This window comes from Terrapene carolina, unplaced genomic scaffold (assembly GCF_002925995.2).
Source record: "Terrapene carolina triunguis isolate 2854851 unplaced genomic scaffold, T_m_triunguis-2.0 Scaffold173, whole genome shotgun sequence".
Lineage (NCBI taxonomy): Eukaryota > Metazoa > Chordata > Testudines > Emydidae > Terrapene > Terrapene triunguis.
This window is the reverse complement of record NW_020664524.1, coordinates 573,290-598,997: the sequence shown is the minus strand read 5'-3', so window position 1 is coordinate 598,997 and position 25,708 is coordinate 573,290. Positions and strand designations below refer to the sequence as shown.

Here is a 25,708-nt window from a genome sequence, read left to right as displayed (position 1 = left end):
GCTGGGGAGAAAGTATTTGAGCAGGGATCTGCCACCTCCCAGGAGAGTCCTCTAACTTATGGGATATTGTGATGTGTGGCTCCATAGGAGTTCTGTTAAGAAACTGGACATGATTTTCCTGGCCTCAGCCATGTGGTCTGGATAAGGGCAAGAAAGGGCAATACTGTTGTTATGCGACAGGGTTCAGACTCCTGTGACTATTGTTTTATATACTCCACCCAGGCAAGGTCTCCAGATCTATCAGATTGGCAGATATGTAGTCATATTGCTTAATGCACCACTGGACGGTGTTCAGATACTGCGGTTATGAGTGTGGAATAAAAACCTATTTAGAACAGACTCATCCTCCTCACCAGCAGTACAATGGCAGGACTTTTATGTGCCCCTGGAAGAAAGGACAGAATTTGCCCCTTAATCTCTGTGCTCTGTTTCTCTATCTGCAATATGTGGATGGTATTTTCTTGCTTTTAGGAGTGTTGAGAGACATCAAGTATTAATGTTAGTAAAGTGCTGTGAGAGCAGGTTCATCTCAGGTTTGGGGCAACAGTTTTGGTCAGTTCTCATTTGACCCAAACTGGTTTACCTGTCTTTTCGGTCTTCACCACTACTTTTGTCAGTTGTAAACGTATTCATAAAAGTTAACATACTGCAGATCTTTCAAAGCTAATGATTAACAAATGCTGAAAGAACAAAATGCCAATTTAGTTCACATGAGAACAAGCAAGTACTGCCAAAAAGTGGGTGTTGTTTCCCAGAGTATAAAAAGTTGTTTCAAACCTCTGTACAGTAACGGAGACTTTTTCTATCATCCACTGAGATGGCTTTTCTTTTTCATCAACTTTACCAATTTGCATCAGGGTTTCTTCTTTTATTAACTTCCTACAACTTTGCTGAAAGTGGCAAGGTGTTGGTGATACCACAAGATGGAAGTCACTGGCTCAGCATGCGTGCAGTAGTGGAGAAACTCGGTGAGAAAGGGCATGAAATAGTAGTGCTTGCTCCCGAAGTCAATTTACTCTTGAAAGAAACAGAGCATTACACAAGGAAAACATATGCTGTGCCTTACACCCAAGAAGATCTTGACCAGACTTTTAGTAAATTTGCTAACAGTCTCTTTCGTGAGGTCTCTTTTCCTTACACTATTCTTGCGGAATACCGGAACGTCATGTACGTCATTAACATGTTTTTTCACAACTGTGACAGCCTGCTGCAGAACAGAGAAATCATAGGATACTTGGAAGAGAATAAATTTGATGCACTCTTCACAGACCCAGCATTGCCATGTGGGGTGATCCTGGCAGAATATCTGTCCATCCCTTCCGTGTACTTCTTTCGTGGATTTCCATGCAGTTTAGAGCATGCAATCTGTAAATCTCCAAACCCTGTTTCCTATGTCCCAAGATGCTATACTAGTCACACAGACCACATGACTTTTTCCCAGCGAGTGGTAAACCTACTGGTTAGCTCTTTAGAGACATCACTGTTTAAGGATTTGTATACCAAATACCAAGACATTGCATCAAAGTTTCTCCAGAGAGATGTGCACTTACCAACACTTTACAGAAATGGCTCCATATGGCTACTGAGATACGATTTCGTGTTTGAGTATCCCAAACCAGTGATGCCCAACATGGTCTTCATCGGAGGCTTAAACTGTGAGGAGGGGAAGAACCTATCTCAGGTATGTCCAGTGATTCTGTTTTGTGTTTGCACTTTCATTTTGATATTTTTTCTGTGGAAAAAGCTGTAGATGAGCAGGGCTGCCCAGAGGATTCAGGGGGCCTGGGGCAAAGCAATTTCGGGGGCCCCTTCCATAAAAAAAAGTTGCAATACTATATTCTCGTGTGGGCCCCTTTGGGGCCCGGGGCAGATTGCCCCACTTCCCCCCCCCGCGCGGCCCTGTAGATGAGCAATGAGCATTATACCTCATTGTAATGTGCTTAATTTACACACCCTCCTCCCTGGCTCTCCACACAAAATACAAAATAGGATGCTGCCTGCATTGAATGTGAATCAGATTCCAAATGATTTTCTCTTTCTAGTGGCAAACTGTATTGCCTTAACATAAATTAAAAGTCTAAGCAATATTACCAAACAAAATGCAGGCTTTGCTGAAAAGTAGGTGAGCCAAAGTCCGCTGTTGTGCAGCAGTGTAAATCTGGAGACAGGCCATTGACATTAACTGGCCAGAGATTTTCTCTGTTGTAAATTAAACCAGACTTTGTAACTGACATTTGTAATTTTCAAAAAGGAACATGCTCAAAGAAAGTGAAAGTCCACAGCTGTCTGGAATGTTGTGTCAGCAGAAGTGGTGGGTCAGCCCTTCCACCTGCCCCAGTGAGACCATTTCCTCCACCTCCTGATCAAACTTGTACCATTGTCATCCCTTCTCCTATAATCCCGTCGGGGGTTGGACTAGATGACCTTCTGAGGTCCCTCCAACCCTGATATTCTATGATTCTATGACTCCTCCTCCTCAACCTCTGACTCTGCTCCTGTTCCTTTCCCTCACAATGCAGGTCTGCTTTGGTCCTCCCCATCATAAGAAACTCCCCTTGAATCCAGCTCCCTCCTCAGCTGTCACTCCACCGCCTCTTCCTTTCACAGGGTCAAGTTCCTTTCTTCCAGTTTAACTTAAACACTCTCCAGCCAACACTCTCAGCTCTTTTCTGTCTCTGTTGATCACACTTTCTTTCTGATTTGTTCCTTTCAACACTGTCTCCTTATTCTTGTTTGAGAATGTGTCTGTGTGTATCCCAGTGTGAGATTGGAGGGTGTTTCAGGATAACTGGTCTCTGTGGATAGACTGAGCCCAGCTAGGGTGGCCAGCAGTCCAGTTTTTGACCGGAAAGGCCGGTTGGAAAGGGGACATGACAGTGTCTGGTCAGATGTACTTACCAGACATCTAAAGTCCGGTTCCTGTGGGCGGCAAAGGCAGGCAGGCACAAGGTCTTCACAGGGCCGGTGCAAGGATATTTTGCACCCTAGGCGAAACTTCCACCTTGTGCCCTCCCCACCCAACATCGGTTCATTGAGGGGCAAATCCCAACGAGCCTATATAGACCCCAGGGGCTAGCCTGCCCAGGGGCCAGCCGTGCCCAGGGGCTGCTCCCCAGACCAGGTTCCCCCTTCCCCGCACCCTGAACTACCCTGGAGGGTGCACAGCCCCCCCGTGAGCCCTTCCCACCCCACCTCGGCAGCCCCCACCCCAAGTCCACTCACTGGCTTTGCCGGTCTTGGGCCGCTGCAGCAGCTCGGCAGGGAGGAGCTGCCTTCTGGGGGCTCCTGTAGCAGATGCATGCGGGCAGAGGTCCCCATGAGCCCCCCCAGCTTCCGCCTTGCCACGCTCGGGCTCTGCGGCTCCCGGGAGTGTGAGCCACCACTGCCACCGCTGCCCCTCCCGGAGCAGGCTCAGGGCCCCGCGCCCCGGTGGCAGCTCACATGCCCAGGAGCCGCAGAGCCCGAGCGTGGTGAAGGAGAAGCTGGGGGGCGCACGGGGGCCTCTGCCCGCATGCATCTGCTGCAGCCTGCAGGAGCCCCCCGGGGAGGTGCCAGGCCGCAGCCTGGGCAGGAGGGGTGGGGGGCGCGACTGCTCCCTGCTAGCGGCGCCGCCGCCTTTGCAGGGCTCCTGCCCCCCTGCGCCGCGCCCGCTCCTCCATGGCTGGGGCTCGCCGCCGCCGCAAGCAGGACATTCTGGCTCTTCGGTGCCTCCGGAAGGCGGCTCCCCCTGCTGAGCCAGGGCACCACTTTTTGGCGCCCCCAGGGCCGTCCTTAGGATTTATGGGGCCCTATGCAGTATTATTAAATTGGTGCCCCTATGCCCGACGGCAGCCTGAGCTTGCAGTCCGGCAATAACAAGACGCCCGGCCTGCCTCATGTGGCGCAGAGTCACAGTTCCCCACAGAGACCCCTGTACCCTCTCCCTCATGCAGAATGGACATGCAGAAGGTACCTAATTAAAAGCACTAAATTTGGCAATAAAAAATGTCAGTCACAGGTTTTTTGATATGCCCTGAAGTTTGTCAGACATTTATTTGCAAAAACTTTGTAGTAAGGGCGAGTCAGCTGTCTTGCTGAACACAACATTAAATATTATGGAATACATGATGCAGCACTTCTGTTTTACATTTTCTTAATCAGTATTTCTAAGCTGATTTTATATTTTAAATGTACTCTTAAATGTACTCATTCCAGATTACTACATATTTAACTCACTGAAACAGACATTATTTTAAATTAATCAGTCACAGAGGTTTAGTGTGTTCATAACAATGTTCATTGCTTTTAGAAAAAGGGAACACTAATTTACTGTGTGATATCTCCATAACAATACACATGTTTATGAAATTTCACCAACTTTAAAAAATATGTTTCCAAAGATTTTAGGCATAACAAAGGTTTTTATATCTTACTAAGGTACTGATTTTGCTTAAAACTAGTTCATCAGATAGTCAGAAGTAAAGAAAGGGAAACTCTTTGTCCAGCTATCTGGAAGCAAAGTGCTGTTGCTTCCTTCAGTGGGGGGGGGGAAAGGGGGGAGGGGGGAGAGGGGGTGAAGGGAGAAATGGATGGACAGAAAGGACAGGAAGGGTACGTCTACACTTACCTCCGGGTCCGACGGCAGGCAATCGATGTTCTGGGATCGATCCCGGAAGTGCTCGCCGTCGACGCCGGTACTCCAGCTCGGCGAGAGGAGTACGCGGCATCGACGGGGGAGCCTGCCTGCAGCGTCTGGACCCGCGGTAAGTTCGGACTAAGGTACTTCGAATTCAGCTACGTTATTAACGTAGCTGAATTTGCGTACCTTAGTCCGAAGTAGGGGGGTAGTGTGGACCAGGCCGAAGACTTTGGAAGTAGGTTTTTTTTTACTATAGTAATTAAAATGTGTATTTTAGATAAGGGGGGTCTTTTGAAGAATTTATTTAAAAAACCATATGTCTGAAGATCCAAGCATTTAAGGCTAAAGATGACTGTGCACTAAAAATCTATGCAAGGATTTTTTTAGAGATGTGATTTTATAATCTTCACCAACTCACTAATGAAATATTTTTAAAGCAAATTTTAAACTAAGGTCCTGTAGACTGACATGTTCTGAGTAAATATTACAGTCATGCACAACTGTTTTTGTCAGTACATTCAGAAACTGACAGTAGATACCTGGGGGTTGGCAAATGCCTGTTAAATGTCTTCATTACCCCTTGAATGGCTCTTTAACAGTTTCAGTGTTGTGCTAATAGGTCTGGCAGGCCAGAGACTGTTTCTCTTTTAACTACTAGATCCCCTTCCCAGGAAGACTCAGAGCCGACAGGAAGGGTCAGAACAGGGATAGGAAAACCAGTAGGGTGGACACTAAGACCCAGTGGTGCCCCAAATTTTCAGGTGCCCTACCCAGCTGCCTATGCCTAAGGACAGCCCTGGGCGCCCCCAACCACTTGCCGCCCTAGGCCACTGCCTAGTTCGCCTAGTGGTTGCACCGGCCCTGGGTCTTCACCCCCGCCAACCCCTACTCACCCGGGGCTGCCTCTTACCTGCATCGGGCCGCTGCAGCTCCCAGCCCCAGCTCCACAGGCAAGTCCCTCCCAATGGGGGTAGAGGAGAGGGGAAGAGCAGCGAGTAATTGGAGAAAGGGAGAAGAAGAGCAAGTGGCCTTGGGGGAAGAGGCTGGGCCTCAGGGGGAAGAAGCGGTGCAGGGGCGGGACCTTGGTGGGGAAGAGTTGGAGCAGAGGCTGGGCCTAAGGGGGAAGAGGTGGGGTGGGGAAGGTTCTGGCATTCCTGCTGGAGCATCCAGTTTTTAAATATTACAAAGTTGTCAACCTTAAACCCAGCTCCCCTGGACTGGAGCATGTGACCCCAATCCAGCTAATTAAAGAGGACTACATCTGGGTCTGTAAAGGGCTGCTAGTAGGCAGCTGGGGAGAAAGGACTGAGACAGGCTGAGCCCTAGAGAGCAAAGCCACACTGGAGTGGAGTTAACTCCTGTGGTGGGTCCCAGAAGCAGGGGGCTCAGAGAAGGAACCCCGTGGCTGCAGCTTCAAGAGAGGTGCAAAGCTGGTGGAGGCGAGGAAGCTTGAAGGAACTGGAGTGCCAAAGAGTTGGCACAAAGTGGCCACAAATGGCTTGGAGAAAATCCCCCTGGTATACGGGAGCTCCCTGCTGGTGAAAAGCCTCTGTAACTGAGATCTGGCTCAGATGATTTAGTTGGGGATTGGTCCTGCTTTGAGCAGGGGGTTGGACTAGATGACCTCCTGAGGTCCCTTCCAATCCTGATATTCTATGATTCTATGATCGCTTATGTCAGTGTAACTTATGTCATACAGGGGGGTGACTTATTCATCCCCCTGAGTGACATAAATGATCCCGACATGGGCTGTAGTGTAAACATAGCCTTCATCTGCTTATGCCTAGCGCCGGCTCTAAATGCAATCACACCCAATCATTGCAGTCCAGTCATACCCTTACAGTAGCTCCTCCCCACTCCATAGGGCCCCACCCAGTGCAACTTGTCTACAGGAGAGGCTCTTGCCCACTGTTATTTTTGAGGACCGTAACCAAACTTTTATGGAACCAGACACTGCTACTCACCTTTCAGAGAGTAAATTTGAAGGGCTTTGCTTAGATGTAGCATTGCTTTGTAGGTTGATTTTTGCAGTTCCTACCTTGTATTTCATTTGTAGGTATCCCTGTGGTATGAAGCATAGTAACTGTATATTCAACCCTGGGCCAGATTCTTTTTTGCCTTTGAGCCTCGAGTCTCATTTAATCTACACCAGGGTCTTAACCAGTCTCCCTGACAGCCCTCCTCTCTGTGTTCCACTAAACAGAAACTCACTGTGCCCCTGATGTGCTGAGATGACACACCAGCCATACATCCAACATAGCATCTACCTACGTGCTGAATTTATTAGTCTGCTCCTAAGAACAGTTCCTTTTTAAGGACTTTGATAAAGTTCGAACAAATGGCTCCTTCTGAAGTGATTTAAACAAGATGGAGCTGCATGGCTCTGCTTTGTGTGCTTGTGGAGATAGCACTTTGCGTTTGAGAGTCCCAGGCCAGCTGTGGTATTCCAAATGCAAAGGGAAAGTTGAAAGGATAATCTGCCTTTGGTAGCCTGTTTATCCTTTACATTCTATAGAGTGTTGATGTGAGTACTTTGTACCTTAACCTTTTGGCTCAGGGGAAAGAGCAAAGATCCCCTATTTCTTATCCAATCTAAAAATATAGATCCATTTCCATCAAAAGAGTGGGAAAGCAGCCTCTTCCCAGTGCACTGAGTTTGATCTCCTTTTTATTAGGACTGCTGAATAATTGCCCATAATTCCAAATAGCTCCTCCTCTATCCCTCTTGAATATTTTCTGCATAAATAGGTGATTTTTTTCCAGAGGTGGCTAAGAGTTGCAGGTTTACAAGGTAGACTTGCATCTGAATCACAACTTTCTCAGGGTTCTGGGAGAGCAGCATTCAAATTTGGAGCCATCTCTGCATTGCTCTGTTCTTTCTGGAGCTCTCTTCCCAGCTCACTTTATTTCTCTGATTCTGGTAATCTCTTTACTGTACCTTTTTAATCTGAGTTAACTCCTGTTGTGTTCTCTTGTCTATCTTGGAAATTTTTGCACTGAGAATCTGAATGTGATGGGAAATCTCTTTTAAAAGACAGACCTCTGAACAGTATGAAAAATATATGTAGCGCCCCTCTCCACCTGGTTACCTCCTTTAATGGCAATCTGCTTACAGGTTTTGATGGACAGGTCTGGGTTCTTTTGGACCCCGCCACCCACTCAGCAGGGTGAATCTTTTTTCTTTTTTTTTCTATGAAATTATTTGGCGGTGCCTCCACCCCCCTCGCTCCTTCCTGGCAGGGTCACCAGGGCAGCTTGGGCGGAAAATTCTAACTACAGAGTAATCCCCACTTACTTGCCAGATAGTTGGAGACTTCCAAGAAATAACACAACACATAAAAATATATTCAAACACAATAATTATATTAAACAGGCAACAAATACAACATAACAGGGTGAAACAGATTTTTAGGGTCACCGGTGCCCACACTGAAAATACCCATGACTTGATGTAACAAGTGTAAAATTAGTGTCCTGTTGGTACGCGTACTTTGCTGGGGCCCTTGATGACCTATAAAATTCTCTGCAGTGGTTTAGCCGTGTGGCTGACTGGGTTCAGTACAGCCCAAAGGACCCACAAGTGGAAGGAGGTGGTGAATCCCTCCACAGGTATAATAAGCAGCAGGTGATAAAATCCTCAAACCCTCACTCCCTGGCCTGAGGACACAGTTCAGGAGTAGGGGGTCCCCAAAACAAATTCCCTGACTAACTAACTAAAAGACGGCGCACTCACGAACTCCATGAAGTGATCTTCAGGTTTGAAGATGACGCTGGACTCTTCAGTCACTGCAGAGGGACTGCTGTCTGCTGTCAGGGATCCTCCTCAAGCAGGAATCAGGCTGCGTTGGTCCCAGGATTTCCCCTCACCACAAAGGGGTGCAGGGCTCAAGGTGCAGATTATACAACTACCCTAACATCCAAACTGTAGCCTCCTAGCCCAGCCTCCAGTCACACACTCCGCAGGCAGCTTCCCTGGACTAGCAGAGCGGACCATGTGGTGACTAGTCTCACCTAGGGAGCTGGGGGTGAACCCAGCCTGGCTGGGGAAATTTCTCAGCAAACGCTACCAATTGGGACTCATCCGTGGGGAAAGAAAACCCAGGTGAGGGATCGGCTGTCAGGTCCTTAGAGGCCAGTTCTCAGGGGGAACCCTGCTTGCAGGCCTGGGACTCACCAGCTCCCCACACAACCAGTCCTGCCCTTGCCCTGGCTGGCTCCAGCCTCTCCCAAAATGGCTTCTCCCCTCTCCTGAACTCCCTGGGAGGGGCATCTCACTCCCTATTGGTTGCCGGGCAGACTCTGAGTTTGCCTTGGCTCCTCCTCCCTGAGCTGCCAGCAGACAGAGCTCCAGGAATCTATGTAATCTCCTTGGGGGTTACATATATTTACCTTTGCATCATATCTTGCCACCATTTCATGTACAGAACTCCTCATTTACAACTGCAGTATCTAAAAGCAATGTCAGGAGATGACCTTATAAGCTTTGCACTAGGAAAACCAACCAAGACTGAGTGTTAAGGGGGAACTATATATGAAGCATATGCCTGGCTTTCTTTGAATTGCAAAGTCACTCTTCCTTGTATTCCACATCCAGGGAACAACTGGTGCAATCTATTTACTCATGGAAAGGTCAATTGTGTAGGGTCACTTTGTGTGTGCTGAACACTGCATTTCTCTACTGACTGATGAAACGTGTCATCATCCAGCCTTGAAAGGTTCTAACACTTGTCTATTGTCTGAAGAGATACAGAAGTGTTCGTTAGGCTTTCCTTCTTGTCTGATCTGTTTCAGGTTTGTGCTGGTAAATTTAAAATGCTGGATCACTATGGGACGAAGTGAGTCCCCTCTATTCCATTGAGTGCTCCTCAAAACACAGCACTGGGCCAGGGACTCAGATGTGCTAGAGCTCTTCTCAGTGCACTTTTGGAGAGGGGTTGGGACAAAGGCTGTGCTTCCAGCATGCCCCAGCAATGGTGTGACATGAGCCTGGTTTTACATCACATGGGATTTTGCTTCCATAATAAAAAAAGCTATCAAAAGTAGCTTCCTCCCCTCACTTTCCTATTGTATTTTATACATATGTAAAGGGAATCCCCAGCTGCTCAGACAGGACAACTTCACATCCCTAATATACTGCTCTGCCAGTGCAAAAGGGTTATAGTCCAGGCAGTACCTTGCCCACTCTTTATAATACAGAGCTAGGAATGTGCTTGACATCACAGGTAGAGGAATGGCTCTTGCCTGAAGCCCTGGACTGAAACAACCATGTTCCTTCAGTTTAAAAAAACTTACTGAATGTCCATGGACCATTAAACAGCTTCACAAATTCCATATAAGTTTGTAAGAGTTGGATCTGTGTCCCAGACATAAGTTGTACTGAGCAAGGCACGGTAATGTGAATTACAAGCAGAGACCCATCAACCTGTGGGAAGTCCCATTAAATCAATGGGATGCTTCAAGGGCACAATGGTCCATGCTAGCAGATTCCATTGCAGTGCTGGGGCCCAAGAGACCAGAATTATTCTATCATACCCATGTTCTGCAGTATCTCGTCACAGACTTCAGCTAAGTGGATACTCATTGTCAGGCAGAACTTACTCTATTACACAGTAACATTGCAGTCTGTTGCACAGTAACGTCGCAGTCCATATTAATAGCACTGTAATTATGAATTATATATGGTATTTCTTCACTCTGATCAGTTACACCCTATGAAAGCATCTTTATTATGCATTTGCCCTAAAGACCAGTGACTGGATATGAATATGCAATTGGAGGTCTTTAAATGCTTTTTAAAAATATATAGATTTTAAGAACTAAAAAACCCAACAACCTTTGGTGTTATAAGAAAGCAAGGAAAAATCATCTTGAAGAGACCCTCTAACATAAATGCAAAGAAAAACAAGTTAATTGGGGCAGAAAGATAGGCCAAAACATAGTTAGAATCTGTTATGTGTTTAATCATTTGGTTGGAATGTAGTCTACTAAACAAAAAACAAAAATCTTTTACCAATAAAAATACTAAGGAAAAATGCGCATAGGTCAGCTTGTGGTGAACTAGATGTTTAATGGGACTGGAATAAATTATTTCATCTTATTACTTCATGTCACCAGTTCCTGTGTTTCTCTTCCTTCAGTAACCTGGGTGTTCTTTGGAGGTTCTCTTTTCAAATATTGATATGGGCCAACCTAACCAGCTTAGGAGATCTGATGAAATCACAGCCTGAGTAAGAAAATTTTCACCTTAATGTAACTATTAAATGACATACGTGGTCAGTACAGTTCCTACTGTATCTACCTACTGAATATAATTGGCACTCTGTTACTCTCATTAATAGTCTGTTACTCTCAGCAGATAAGCCAAGGAATGAAAGATCATGATCACTGAACTAGCCACTGTTACCTGGAGGCACAGTACAAGCCGAATGGAACTGTCTTGTGGCTATATTAGTATTTGTCCTGGCCACCCACTTATCCACAATCAGAAAAGGAGTTTAGTACTCTAACAGTGGATTCTGATTTCCTACACAATTCTTATTACAAAGCAGACAGTTATTTATGAAGGACCGAAGGATCTATCAATACAATCCAAATCTAAATCTTCAGTTTTTGAAAACAGCAATTGCTGCCAGCACAGGGTTTCTATTAGGTTTTTTCCCCTCTTGCGCTGGTACAAACCCCGATCACTCAATGCCTGGGTAAGACAATGGTGTAAGGTTTTAGGTTTATTAGGAACTGGAGAACCTTTGGGAAAGGAGAAGTCTATATAGGAAGGATGTGCTCCACCTAAACCAAAATGGACCCAGACTGCGGGCATGAAAAATGAAGGTCATCGAGGAGTTTTTAAACTAAGGGCTGGGGAAAGCTGGCAGGTGTTGAAGGAGCACACGGTTCAGACAGAGACATCCCATGCCGAGAATCTATTAATGGAGATTCTCCGTGTCCTAGTAAAGAGGAGAGGATAGAAGTTGATAAAATACAGGCAGGAATTGAAGAGAAAGAGTCAAATGAAAAAGAATCCCATTCAATTACAGCACATGAAGGCAGACAACTAAAAAGTGACAGATTTTATAATTGCTTGTATACCAATGCTAGAACTTGAGTGTCTGGTATTAAATGAGGACAGTGATATAATAGGCATCAAAGAAACTTGGTGAAATAATGACTATCAATGGGAGACTGTAATATCAGGGTACAGACGCCCCCCGCGTTATGCAAATGCGACTTACGCAAATCCGCACTTACAGAAAAAGTTCCATAAGCTAGAAATAGGAGGTTTTTTCTTTTATTTTATTTTTTTTCTGCATAATGGTCGGGTATACATTTCCGACTTATGCAAAATTCGAGTTACGCAAGGCGTTCCAGAACAGAACGCTTGCATAAGTCGAGGAGCGTCTGTACAAAATATACAGGAATGACGGAGTAGGTCGTACTGATGAGGAAGTGGCACTATGTGTGAAAGAAAGCATAGAGACAAATACAGTAACAAATCTTTAATGAATCAAACTGTGCCATAGAATCTCTATGGATAGAAATTCCGTGCTTGAGTAATAAGAATATAGCAGTAGGAATATACTACTGACCAATTCTGATGGTGATTGTGAAATGCTCAGGGAGATTAGAGAGGCTATTAAAATGAAACAACTCAATAATAATGGGGAATTTCAACTATCCCCACATTGACTGGGTACATGTCACCTCAGGATGGAATGCAGACAAAGTTTCTAGACACCACGAATGACTGCTTTTTGGAGCAGCTAGTCCTGGAACCCAAACGGGGAGAGGCATTTTTTGATTTAATCTTAAATGGAGCACAGCATCTGGTCAAAGAGATGAATATAGCTGAATGGCTTGGTAATAGCAACCATAATATAATTAAATTCAACATCTTTGTGTTTGGGGGGGGGGGGGGGGGGGATTACCAAAGGAGCCCACCACAGTAACATTTAATTTCAGAAAGGGGAACTACACAAAAATGAGAAAGCTAGTTAATTGAAAATTAATAGAAACAGTTACAAGAGTGAAATGCCTGGATGCTGCATGGAAACTTTTTAAAAACACCATAATAAAGGCTCAAATTATATGTATACCCCAACATTAAAAAGAATTGTAAGAGCACCAAAAAAATGCCACCATGGATAAACAGAGTAAAAGGGACAGTTAGAGGCAAAAAAGCATCCTTTAAAAATTGGAAGTCAAATCCTACTGAGGAAAATAGAAAGAAGCATAAACTCTGGAAAGTCAAGTGTAAAAGTATAATTAGCCAGGCCAAAAAAGAATTTGAAGAGCAACTAGCACAAGACTTAAAAACTAAACAGCAACAAATAATAATAATAATAATAGATAATAAATTAAGTATATCAGAAGCAGGAAGTCTGCCAAACAATCAGTCGAGCCACTGGACGATTGAGAGCACTCAAGGAAGACAAGGCCATTCAAGAGAAGCTAAACTAATTCTTTGCATCGGTCTTCACTGCAGAGGATGTGAGGGAGATTCCCACACCTGAGCCATTCTTGTTAGGTGACACATCTGAGGAACTGTCCCAGACTGAGGTGTCAACAGAGGAGGTTTTGGAACAAATTGATAAATTAAACAGTAATAAGTCACCAGGACTAGATGGTATTCACCCAAGAATTCGGAAGAAACTCAAATATGAAACTGAAGAACTACTAACTAGTATGTAGCTTAAATCAGCTTCTGTACCAGATGACTGGAGGATAGCTAATGTGATGCCAATTTTTAAAAAAGGCTCCAAAGGTGACCCCCAGCAATTACAGGCTGGTAAACTTAAATTCAGTTCCAAGCAAATTAGTTAAAATTATAGTAAAGAACAGAATTCTCAGGCACATAACTGAACAAAATATGTTGGGGAAGAGTCAACATGGCTTTTGTAAAGGGATATTATGCCTCACCAATCTATTACAGTTCTTTGAAGGAGTCAACAAACATATGGACAAGGGTGATCCAGTGTACCTGGACATTCAGAAAGCTTTTGACAAGCTCCCTCACCAAAGACTCTTAAGGAAAGTAAGCAGTCATGGACTAACAGGGAAGGTCTTCTCATGGATCGATAACTGGTTAAAAGACAGGAAACAAAGGGTAGGAATAAATGGTCAGTTTTCAGAATGGAGAGAGATAAATAGCGGTGTCCCCCAGAGATTTGTACTGGGACCAGTGCTGTTAAACCTATTCCTAAATGATCTGGAAAAAGGGGTAAACAGTGAGGTGGCAAAATTTGCAGATGACACAAAATTATTCAAGACAGTTTAGTCCAAAGCACACTGTGAAGAGTTACCAAGGGATCTCACAAAACTGGGTGACTGGGCAATAAAATGGCAGATGAAATTCAATGTTGATAAGTGCAAAGTAATGCACATTGGAAAATATAATCCCAACTATACATACAAGATGATGGGGTCTAAATTAGCTGTTACCACTCAAGAAAGAGCTCTTGGAGTCATTGTGGATAGTTCTCCAAAAACATTCACTCAATGTGCAGCAGCAGTCAAAAAAGCTAAAGAAATGTTAGGAACCATTAGGAAAGGGATATATAATAAAAGTAAATATCATAATGCCACTATATAAATCCATGGTACGTCCACACCTTGAATACGGTGTGCAGATCTGGTTGCCATTTCTCAAAAAAGATACATTAGAAATGGAAAAGGTACAGAGAAGGACAACAAAATGATTAAGGGTATGGAAAGGCTGCCATATGAGGAGAGATTAAAAAGACTGGGACTTTTCAGCTAGGAAAATAGACAGCTAATGGGGGATATGATAGAGGTCTTTAAAATCATGAATGGTGTGGAGAAAATGAATACTGTAAAGAAATATTATTTAGCCCTTGACATAACACAAGAACCAGGGGTCATCCAATGAAATTAATAGGCAGCAGGTTGAAAACAAAGAAAAGGAAGTGCTTCTTCATACAGCACACAGTCAACCTCTGGAACTTGTTGCCAGAGGATGTTGTGTAGGCCAAAATTATAACTGGGTTCAAAAAAGAATTTGATAAGTTGATGGAGGATAGGTCCATTAATGGCTGCTAGCCAGGATGGGCAGGGATGCAAAACCATGCTGTGAAGTGTCCCTAACCTCTGACTGCCAGAAGCTGGGACTGGATGACAGGGGATGGGTCACTTGATGATTGCCCTGTTCTCTTTATTTCCTTTGAAGCATCTACCATTGGCCACTGTCGGAAGACAGGATACTGGCCTAGATGGACCAGTGGTCAGACCCAGTTATGGCCATTCTTATGTTTTTATATTCACTACTTTTGTTGATTTAGGATGTGAATGACCTATAACAACAAAGAGGCCTCTGAGAGATGAAATGTGCTGACTCAGATTGACTGGCATAGACTTGGAGTAGGGGAGAGGTGGCTATTGCAATTCAACGTGCAGATATTAACGTTAAGTTAATGAGTAAAACAAAGATATGTTCCTTGAATGGGAATGGTGCTTGCAAATCCAAAGGTAGAATTTGTCATTAGAGCAGGAAAGGTTTTGTTGTGCCAAGTCAATGAGGCAGTAAAAACAAATGAGACAGTAAATTCAAATAAGGTTGCAAGCAGTGTAAACTCCGGGCAGTGTTAGTTCAGCTATAAAAAGTAGTTTGCAACATCTGTAGAGTCAAAGCATCTTCCAGCTTTGAGATGGCTCCATTGTTTCCCACTTTTTACTCGTTTGCTGCAGGGATTTTTCTTTTCTTACTCTCCCTGGGGTTTGTGGAAGGTGCGCGGCTGTTGGTGATCCCTCAGGATGGAAGTCACTGGCTCAGCATGCGTGCAGTAGTGGAGAAACTCGGTGAGAAAGGGCATGAAATAGTAGTGCTTGCTCCCGAAGTCAATTTACTCTTGAAAGAAACAGAGCATTACACAAGGAAAATATACGCTGTGCCTTACACCCAAGAAGATCTTGACCAGAGTTTTAGAAAATTTGCCAACAGTCTCTTTCGTGAGGTCTCTTTTCCTTACACTATCCTTGCGGAATACCGGAACAACATGTATGTCATTAACATGTTTTTTCACAACTGTGACAGCCTGCTGCAGAACAGAGAAATCATACGATACTTGGAAGAGAGTAAATTTGATGCACTCTTCACAGACCCAGCGTTGCCGTGTGGGGTGATCCTGGCAGAATATCTGTCCATCCCTTCCGTGTACTTCTTTCGTGGATTTCCATGCAGTTTAGAGCATGCAATCTGTAAATCTCCAAACCCTGTTTCCTATGTCCCAAGATGCTATACTAGTCACACAGACCACATGACTTTTTCCCAGCGAGTGGTAAACCTACTGGTTAGCTCTTTAGAGACATCACTGTTTAAGGATTTGTATACCAAATACCAAGACATTGCTTCAAAGTTTCTCCAGAGAGATGTGCACTTACCAACACTTTACAGAAATGGCTCCATATGGCTACTGAGATACGATTTCGTGTTTGAGTATCCCAAACCAGTGATGCCCAACATGGTCTTCATCGGAGGCTTAAACTGTGAGGAGGGGAAGAACCTATCTCAGGTATGTCCAGTGATTCTGTTTTGTGTTTGCACTTTCATTTTGATATTTTTTCTGTGGAAAAAGCTGTAGATGAGCAGGGCTGCCCAGAGGATTCAGGGGGCCTGGGGCAAAGCAATTTCGGGGGCCCCTTCCATAAAAAAAAGTTGCAATACTATATTCTCGTGTGGGCCCCTTTGGGGCCCGGGGCAGATTGCCCCACTTCCCCCCCCCGCGCGGCCCTGTAGATGAGCAATGAGCATTATACCTCATTGTAATGTGCTTAATTTACACACCCTCCTCCCTGGCTCTCCACACAAAATACAAAATAGGATGCTGCCTGCATTGAATGTGAATCAGATTCCAAATGATTTTCTCTTTCTAGTGGCAAACTGTATTGCCTTAACATAAATTAAAAGTCTAAGCAATATTACCAAACAAAATGCAGGCTTTGCTGAAAAGTAGGTGAGCCAAAGTCCGCTGTTGTGCAGCAGTGTAAATCTGGAGACAGGCCATTGACATTAACTGGCCAGAGATTTTCTCTGTTGTAAATTAAACCAGACTTTGTAACTGACATTTGTAATTTTCAAAAAGGAATGTGCTCAAAGAAAGTGAAAGTCCACAGCTGTCTGGAATGTTGTGTCGGCAGAAGTGGTGGGTCAGCCCTTCCACCTGCCCCAGTGAGACCATTTCCTCCACCTCCTGATCGAACTTGTACCATTGTCATCCCTTCTCCTCCTCCTCAACCTCTCACTCTGCTCCAGTTCCTTTCCCTCACAATGCAGGTCTGCTTTGGTCCGCCCCATCATAAGAAACTCCCCTTGAATCCAGCTCCATCCTCAGCTGTTACTCCACCGCCTTTCTTTCTTTCACAGGGTGAAGTTCCTTTCTTCCAGTTTAACTTAAACACTCTCCAACCACTCCACTGAAACTGCTCTCTCTAAAGTCACTAGTGGCCTCTTCCAAGCCAGATCCCTGGTCTTTCACCTCATCCTTATCCTCCTTGAGCTCTCAGCTGCTTTCTGTCTCTGTTGATCACACTTTCTTTCTTGAAGCTCTTTTCTCTGCAACTCTGTCTCCTTGTTCTTGTGTGAGAAGGTGTCCGTGTGTATCCCAGTGTGAGATTGTAGGGTGTTAGAACAGCAGGGTCTGTTGGAGCTGATCAGGCTCATGCTCCCAAGCAAGGACATAAGGGACAGTCCTGTCCCTCCCCGAGTTCCCTCTTACTGCCAGGGCAGTGAGACGGAATCCAGACAGTGTCTGACCTGCTGCTTTCTTCCAAGACCTGATCGGCTTCCTCTTCTAGGGGTGAGGTGCATCACGCCAACCACCAAGCCTTGTGGCAGAATTCAAACCCTCAGGATTCAAACACTACCCATCTTGTGATGGACCGATCCCCATCAGGAACATACAGAGACACTTTTTTCTCTGCCTAGGGGAGAGCCACATCCTGGCTAAGTGCTTTGTGCCCAAGCCTTTTCTTCCAGGATCTGCAAGTCCAGGGACACCTGGCTTAAGCTGCATCCTCTACAGTAATCCATGCAGTTCACTTCAGACCTAGAGGTGACCATTATGACCAGAGCGGAGCTGGAGAGATCAGCATCAGCCAACACATCCCACCCAAGGATCAGGCAAAGAAAGAGGCAGAGGACATGACAGTGTTGTGACTGGGGACTTCGACTCTGACCACCTCAACAGTCATGAAGTCTGTGGTGCACAAGATCTCAAAATCCCCGGGCGGAAGCTCCAGAACCTGTGTAAAAGTGGGGGGGCCACTTCCTACTGCCAAGCCCCTTGTGCTGCTTCCCTCTAGCCTGTGCTTAACACAGCCTCTCCTCTGGTTCCCAGGCCTCTGGCTTCTCCCGAGCTCCTCCCAGCTACTCCTTTCTCAGCGGGAATGCTGACCGCTCAGGACTGCCTCCCTGTGCTTCACCCCTCTCCAGGGCTCACCACTGGGATTAATTCCAGCCCTGTGGCCTTCTTCAGACTGCCTTCCTCAGGACCTTCCACACTACAGTCCCTGGCAATTTACACACCAGGTCCTGACAGAAAATGGTACACTACTGCCTCACCAAAGGAAGAGGACACCAACTGAGTGCCAAGACAGAGAGCCAGAGAACATACTCCTGCCTGGGACCTCAGCATCCTTCTCCTGAGGCTCAAAGAACGTCCATTAGAACCTCTCTCAGAATGCTCCTTACACCACCTCCCTGGGATGACAGTCATCCTAGCGGCTATGATGTCATCCTGAAGAGCGAGTGAGCACTTGGCACTTATGGCTGTACCCCACATAAGTCATTCGTAGGGACACGGTGGTCTCAGAATTTCATCTAACACAATCATGCAACCTGACTGTCTTCTTCTCAAAGCCACACTCAACACTGGGAGAAAAGGAGTTGCACACATTGAATGTATCCAGGACTTTGCTTTATTTTATTAACAAGATGAAGACATTCACAATGTAACCCTGTCTGTATATAGCCACAGCCAGGCCATCTCCTCCCAGAGAACATTGAGATGGAGAACACAGTGTATCTCGCTGCAGTATCAGCTGCCTGGCATACCTCTCCTACCGAACATCAAGGCTCCTTCCACCAAAGCACAAGCACCATCCTCTGCCTGCTTCAGAAATGTGCTAATATCAGAGATCTGCAAGGCAGCAACATGGAGTAACCCATGGGCCTTTGTCAAGCACTGTGCCTTAGACTTAGCTGCTAGGTCAGATGCCAAGCTCAGGAGAGCAGTACTACAATCACTGTTCGACTAATGCAGCTGAAATGCCTCAGTTCCACCTAGGGTGACCAGATAGCAAGGGTGAAAAATCGGGATGGAGTGTATGTGTGTGTAATAGCCACTTATATAAGACAAAGCCCCAAATATCGGGACTGTCCTTATAAAATCGGGACATCTGGTCACCCTAGTTCCACCCTCCTGAGGGGATACTGCATGTCAGTCACCTGGGAGTCCCAATGAGCTTGATCACTGGCCACCTCCTCTTCTCCTGTCCTGTACACCAGGGATGGGCAAACTTTTTTGGCCCAAGGGCCACATCTGGGAATAGCAATTGTATGGTGGGCCATGAAAGCTCACAAAATTGGGGTTGGGAGTATGGGAGGGGGTGAGGGCTCTGGTTGGGGGTGCGGGCACCAGGGTGGGGCCAGAAATGAGGAGTTCAGGGTGCAGGAGGGGGCTCCGGGCTGGGGGGTGGGGTGCAGGGAGGGGGTGAGGGCTCCAGCTGGGGGGTGCGGGCTCTGGGGTGGGGCTGGGGATGAGAAGTTTGGGGTGTTGGAGGGTGCTCTGGGCTGGGACCAAGGAGTTCGGAGGGTGGGAGGGGGATCAGGGCTGGGGCAGGGGGTTGGGATGCAGGAAGGGGTGCAGGCTCCGGCTGGGGGTGCAGGCTCTGGGGTCGGGCTGGGGATGAGGGGTTTGGTGCTGCAGGAGGGTGCTGCAGGCTGGGATTGAGGAGTTTGGAGGGCAGGAGGGGGATCAGGGCTGGAGCAGGGGGTTGGGGTGTGGGGTGAGGCTCAGGGGTGCAGGCTCCGGGCGGCGCTTACCTCAAGCAGCTCCCGGAAGCAGCGGCATGTCTCTTCTTTGACTCCTACGCGGAGGCGCTGCCAGGCGGCTCTGCACGCTGCCCCGTCTGCAGGCACCTCCCCTGCAGCTCCCATTGGCCAAGGTTCCTTGCCAATGGGAGCTGTGGGTGGGGGCAGTGTGCGGAGCGGAGCCCCCTGGCTGCCCCTACATGTAGGAGCCCAAGGGGGGCCATGGCGTGGCTTCTGGGAGCTGCATGGAACAGCCCCCGACCCTACTCCCCAGTTAAAGCGTTGAAGGGGGGCCATGGTGCAGCTTCTGGGAGCCGTGTGGAGCAGCCCCTGAACCTGCTCCTCGGCTGGAGCACCGGAGCAGGGCAAGCCCCAGCTCCCACTACCCAGCAGGAGCTCAAGGGCTGGATTAAAACAGCTGGCGGGCCAGATCCGGCCCATGGGCTGTAGTTTGCCCACCCCTGCTCTATACCCTTTCTTTGGGTGACTGTATCTACTTACTTGGCTTTAATTAACAGTTATACATCGTTAATTAAAAATCTGTCTGTCTACTCCTGACCTGTCCCCCTCCATCCAATCCCACATCTCGGCCTGTCTCTCTGCGTCTCAGTGAGGTCTCACCATCAGCTTAACCTTAGCATGGTTAAAACCAAACTGCTCTGTTCCACCCCTTGAAGCATTCCCCTCTTCCACTCTCACTGGTAGCAACATCACAATCCTCTCTGTTACTCAGGCCTATAACCTGGTGCCATCTCAGATTAGTCCCCTCTCTAGAACCACACATCCAGGTCATGCTAAATCATGCTGTTGCTGCTTCTTCCACAGCATCTCTGAGATTCAGCCCTTTCTCTCTACCCACACCACTAAAAATTACATCCAGGGCCTCATTACCTCCCGTCTGGCTACTGGATTCTCCTCCTCCTCTGCTCTTCCTGAAACCGAAGTCACCCCATGCAGGTCCACACAAAAAGCTGCTGCCCATCATTTTTGACCAGGTCACCTCACTCAAGGAGTCCTTTCACTGACTCCCTCTTCACCATATCAGATACAAGCACCTTGCCTTCACCTTTAAGGGCCTTCACAACTTATCCTCTTCCTAGGTCTCGGCATTTGTATTTACTGTGTCTCCTTTCCATCAGCAGTGCCAGTCTCCATCATGCCTTTGTGCGCTTCTTTCACAAGCATGTTCATGCTTTCACCATTGCTGCCCCTCATGGCTGGAGCCCTTAAAGTGATGAAGCAAATACAAATAGTAGAGGCAGTGACCTGGTGGAGGAATCACCCAGGCAGGTGATGGTACATATGCTGATTTGGAATGACTCAGATAAAGTCAGAGCAGGGGAAAGGTCAGTGGGGTTATGCAATTCAGACAAAGCACTGTGGATAGGGACAAAAAACAAGCAGAGGGGAAATACAGATAACGCTGCAGAGTGGAGAAGCTTTATTTTGGGCACAAGTCAGAGGACTGAAAAAGCTTTAAATCTCACACGTGAAAAGCCAGTTGTGTTTCAGCTTTTGGCAATCAAATGTTGGTTTCAAGCGTCTCTTTGGCAGAAAGGTAAGCGACACAGGATAAATATTTAGAAAGATAAATGCATAGTCTCTGGGTTTTAGCCTACTTTCCTGTGTGGGACAGGGTTTCTCCTTCCTTCCTTCCGTGTACTGTTGACACTTCAGAATGGATGTCCCAGCTCAGCACGAGCAGAATGAACTCAACTGGAAATAGTTCTTGTTATACTAGGTACCAGTTTTCTCTTGGAGAAATCTAAGCATCATAGTAGGGAAATGTATACAATGCCTTAAACACAGGAAGAGGTTCTTCTGCATCCTTATGCATTTGCTACCTAAAGAACACATATAAGCACATAAGAGCTACCATACAGCATCAGCCCCATGGTCCACCTTGCCCAGTAGTCTGTCTCTGACATTGGGCCATTCTTGAGCTTCAGGGAGAGTGAACAGAATAGGGCAATTATTGAGTGATCCACCCATCTTCCACTCTCGGCTTCTCGTAGTCAGAGGGCTAGGGTTGCCCTTAGCATGGGGTTGAATCTGACCATCTTGGCTAAAAGTCATTGATGGACCTATTCTCCATGAACTTAACTAGTACCTTTGTGAACCCAGTTATACTTTTGGCCTTCACAACATTCCATGGGAATGAGCTCCACAGCTTACTTGTGTGTTGTGTCGAAAAGTACCTCCTCCTCTTTGTATTAAACCTGCTGCCTATTAACTTGATTGCACGACCCCTGGTTTTTGTATTGTGGGAAATGGGTAAATAACATTTCTCTATTCACTTTTTCTACACCAGTCATGATTTTATAGACCTCTGTCTTATCCCCCCTTAGTCATCTCTTTCCTAAGCTGAACAACCCTAATCTTTTTAATATCTCCGCTAATGAAAGCCGTTTCATACCCTTGATCATCTTTGTTGCCCCTCTCTGAACCTTTTCTAGTTCCTTTCTAAAAGTTCTAAATCCTTTTTGAGATGGGACAACCAGAACTGCACGCAGTATTCAAGGTTTGGACGCACCATGGATTTATATATATTTTCTGTCCTGTTTTCTAACCTTTTCCTAATAGTTTCTAGCACACTATTAGCCTTTTTGACCGATGCTGTGCATTGAGTGGAAATTTTCAGAGAGCTATCTACAGAGACCCCAAGATCTCTTTCTTGGGTGGTAACAGCTAGCTTACAAACCATAATTGTATATGTATAATTTAGATTTTTTTCCCAAATGTGTACTTCTTTGCAATTATCTGTGTTGACTTTCATTTGCCTTTTTTTTTTTTTTTTGCCCAGTCACCCAATTTTGTGAGGTCACTCTCAGACTGTGGCTCACAACCATGAGTACCAGATGCACTTTGTTACACACCAGGACACAAACCTCAAGCTGATTGTGAGTTCTGTACTTAGGTTTCACCAACCAAGTATCAAGTGTAAACTCCTCAAGTGCTAGGACAGTCTAACCATGGAGTCACAGACAGTCCCCTTGGGCACTCCAGTCTATCTTGCCACCAACCTGCCTTTGTGATAGATGGCCCCTTACACCAAAAGTCATAATATTCAGTTCCCCTTCCCCCAGAGTTCAAGGTGTGATGGAATGAGAGTTTGTGCATTCCCCTCTTTATGGGTGTGGGGGAAACAATCAACAAAGTCTTTTGTTCATTGATGTGCCACAATGGTTTGTCTGGTGTCTATAAGCCTTCTTTTGTTGGGAAGGAGATGACACCTCTTGTGGTAAACTAGCATTTCACACTCAGTAATGCTTCTCTCCTGACTGGGCGGGTTTACAGTTTCATAGCAAACTCTTTCATAGTTACAGAGCAAAACACTTAACTATTACCTTATAACATAGGATACAGATATTATAAGTGAGATTAATGAAGGCAGCAACTCACTAGCATTTCATAAAGTTCAAACTCTAAACACATTCTTATAACTCTAACATCTATTTTAATAGTATTGACCAGTGGTCCCCAACCTTCTTTGTCTGGCGGGCGCCAGACGACGAGCCACGGAGGACCGTGGCAGCGGACGAGCATCCGCCGAAATGCCACCGACAAGCGGCGATGTTAATAGGCGTTGCCACCGAAATGCCACCAATTTTTGGCGGCGATGCCTCTGGATGATGCTGCTTGCCGACAAGCAGTGTCATCCAGAGACGTCGCCGCCGAAATGCTGCCGAAAATTGGTGGCATTTCGGCGGCGACGCCTATTGACATCGCTGCTTGTCGGCGGTATTTCGGTGGATGCTCATCCACCAGCCAGTATGCGGGTGCACTTAGACGCCCCCGCGGGCACCATGGCGCCCACGGGCACCGCATTCGGGACCCCTGGTATTGGCACACAGGTGAGTCAGACTGGTTTCCAGCTATGCATTTGTAAGTGTTCAGTGAGGCCTAGGGGCCTTTGTATGAGTTGGCATCTGGTCTGCCAGCGTCACGCACTCTAATTCCCCAGTCTGCTTTGTGTCTCCTGCAAACTTTGCCATTTCACTGTTCACCGCTTGTTCCACACCATTAATGAATAGGTTGAACAGCACCGGACCCTGTACAGTTCCTTAAGGGACCCCCCCGCACCTCTCTCCATTGTGAAAACTGACCATTTATTCCTATGCTTTGTTTTCTATCTTTCAACCAGTCACTGATCCATGAGAGGACCTTCCCTTTATCCTATGTCTACGTAGTTTCCTTAAGAGCCCTTGGCGAGGGACTTTGTCAAAGGCTTTCTGTATCAACACTGTATCAACACTGTATCAACTGGATCACCCTTATCCATATGTTAATTGACATGTTTATTCTAAAACCTCTTCTACTGACATCAGTTGAGGACAGTACTGCAGGATCGGTCATCCAGAAAGAGTAGCTCTGATATGAGTATCTCCTCCACATCATCTGCAGTAAAGATTGATGCAAAGAATTCATTTAGCTATTCCACAATGGCCTTGTTTTCCTTGAGTGCTCCTTTAACACCTTTACCCTCTAGTGGCCCCACTACCTGTTTGGCAGGCTTTCCTAACTCTGACAGTCTTAAAAGATATTTTTACTGTTAGTTTTTGGATCTTTTGCAAGTTCCAAGAAAGAAGTTCAGAAGGCCTGCCTTCATATACTTTTACATTGGACTTGCCAGAATGTATGCGCCTTCCTATTTTCCTTATTAGGATTCAACTTCCAAAATTTAAAGGATGCGTTTTTTCCATTAATGGCCTCCATTAGTCTCCTGTTTAGCCACGGTGGCACTCTTTTGGTCCTCCTACTGTCTCTTTTGATTTGGGGTCTGCATTTAGTCAGAGCCTCTATTTTGGTGTTTTTTAAGTAGGCTCCATATTGCTTGCAGGTATTTACCCTGGGGTCTGCTCTTTTTAATTTCCACGTAACTAGCATCCTCATTCGCATGTGGTTCTCCTTTTTAAAATTAAATGGTACTCTGGTGGGGTTTGTTGGTATTTTCCCTGCTACAAGGTTGTTAAATTTAATTGCATTAGAGTCACTATTTTCAAGCAATGCAACTATAGTTGCCTCTTGGAGCAGATCCTGCACTCCGCCTATGACTAACTCAAGAATTGCCTCCCCCTTGTTCGTTCCTGGACTAGCTCTCCCAGAAACAGTTATTAATGGTGTCTAGAAATTTTATCCCTGCATCACACCCTGACGCAGGGGTCTCAAAAGAGGGACACTAGGACCTGCCGGAAGCCGGCAGCCTGCAGAGCGGAGCGGGTTCAACGTGTGCTGCAGGCTCCAGGCTCCGGGGCAGTGAGGAGGCAGCAAGTGGGTGCCGGGAGACACTCTGGGGGGGGGCGCGTGGGGGTGGCAGGTGCCCCAAACATTGGGGAGCAGCGCACGGGGAGCTTAACAGGCACAGAAAATAACTCGGGGGGGCGGGGGTGAGGGGAGTTTGGGGCGACAGGAAGTAACGGGGGCGGGGGGGGGGGTGTGGAGCTCCACGGGCCGCAGGGAAGAGCTCGCGGGCCGCGTGTTTGAGACCCCTGCCCTGACGTGACATTTATCCAGTCAACATGACCGTAGTTGAAATGACCCACTATTATTGCATTTGCTGATTTTGTAGCTCTTCTAACTTCCCTTTGTATTTCACAAACACTGTCACTATCCTGGTCAAGTGGTCGGTTGTACACCTCTACCCCACTATAACGCAACCTGATATAACACGGGTTCGCATATAGCGCGGTAGCAGCAGGGCTCCGGCGGCGCTTTAAAGGGTCCAGGGCTCCGGCTCTGGCTCCGGAGGTGATTTAAAGACCTCTGGGCTCCGGCCGCTGCGGGGAGCCCCAGGCCCTTTAAATCACCACCGGAGCCCTGCCGCTGCTACCCCTGGGCTCTTTAAATCACCGGTGGAGCCCTGCCACCACTACCCTGATATAACGGCGTTTCACCTATACTGCGGTAGGGATTTTTGGCTCCCCACGACTGCGTTATATCGGGGTAGAGGTGTATGTTTCTACTGCGATATTCTTGTTATTCATGCATGGAATTTCTAGACATAGAGATTCTGTGATACAGTTTGATTCATTCAAGTTTTTTCACTTATC

The 25,708-nt window shown here is 46.5% G+C and overlaps 2 protein-coding genes across 3 annotated transcripts in view; both read left to right on the top strand.

The window, feature by feature from the left end:
• LOC112104765 (UDP-glucuronosyltransferase 1-6-like) overlaps positions 1-25,708 on the top strand; it is a 106,325-nt gene that overhangs the window by 40,963 nt on the left and 39,654 nt on the right. The window contains exon 1 of one of the 2 annotated variants that reach the window (XM_024197288.3): positions 15,237-16,140. The exons of the other annotated variant lie outside the window; for it this stretch is intronic. Within the exon in view, the coding sequence (XP_024053056.2) occupies positions 15,277-16,140 (864 nt within the window). The 5' untranslated portion in view covers positions 15,237-15,276. Of the gene's footprint in view, positions 1-15,236; positions 16,141-25,708 lie in introns of those variants that run through there. 2 annotated transcript variants of the gene reach the window in all.
• On the top strand, positions 762-9,457 carry LOC113406974 (UDP-glucuronosyltransferase 1-6-like). Its single transcript, XM_026653941.2, has 2 exons — positions 762-1,681; positions 9,410-9,457. The coding sequence occupies exons 1-2, from the start codon at positions 818-820 to the stop codon at positions 9,455-9,457; spliced, it is 912 nt and encodes a 303-aa protein (XP_026509726.1). The 5' UTR covers positions 762-817.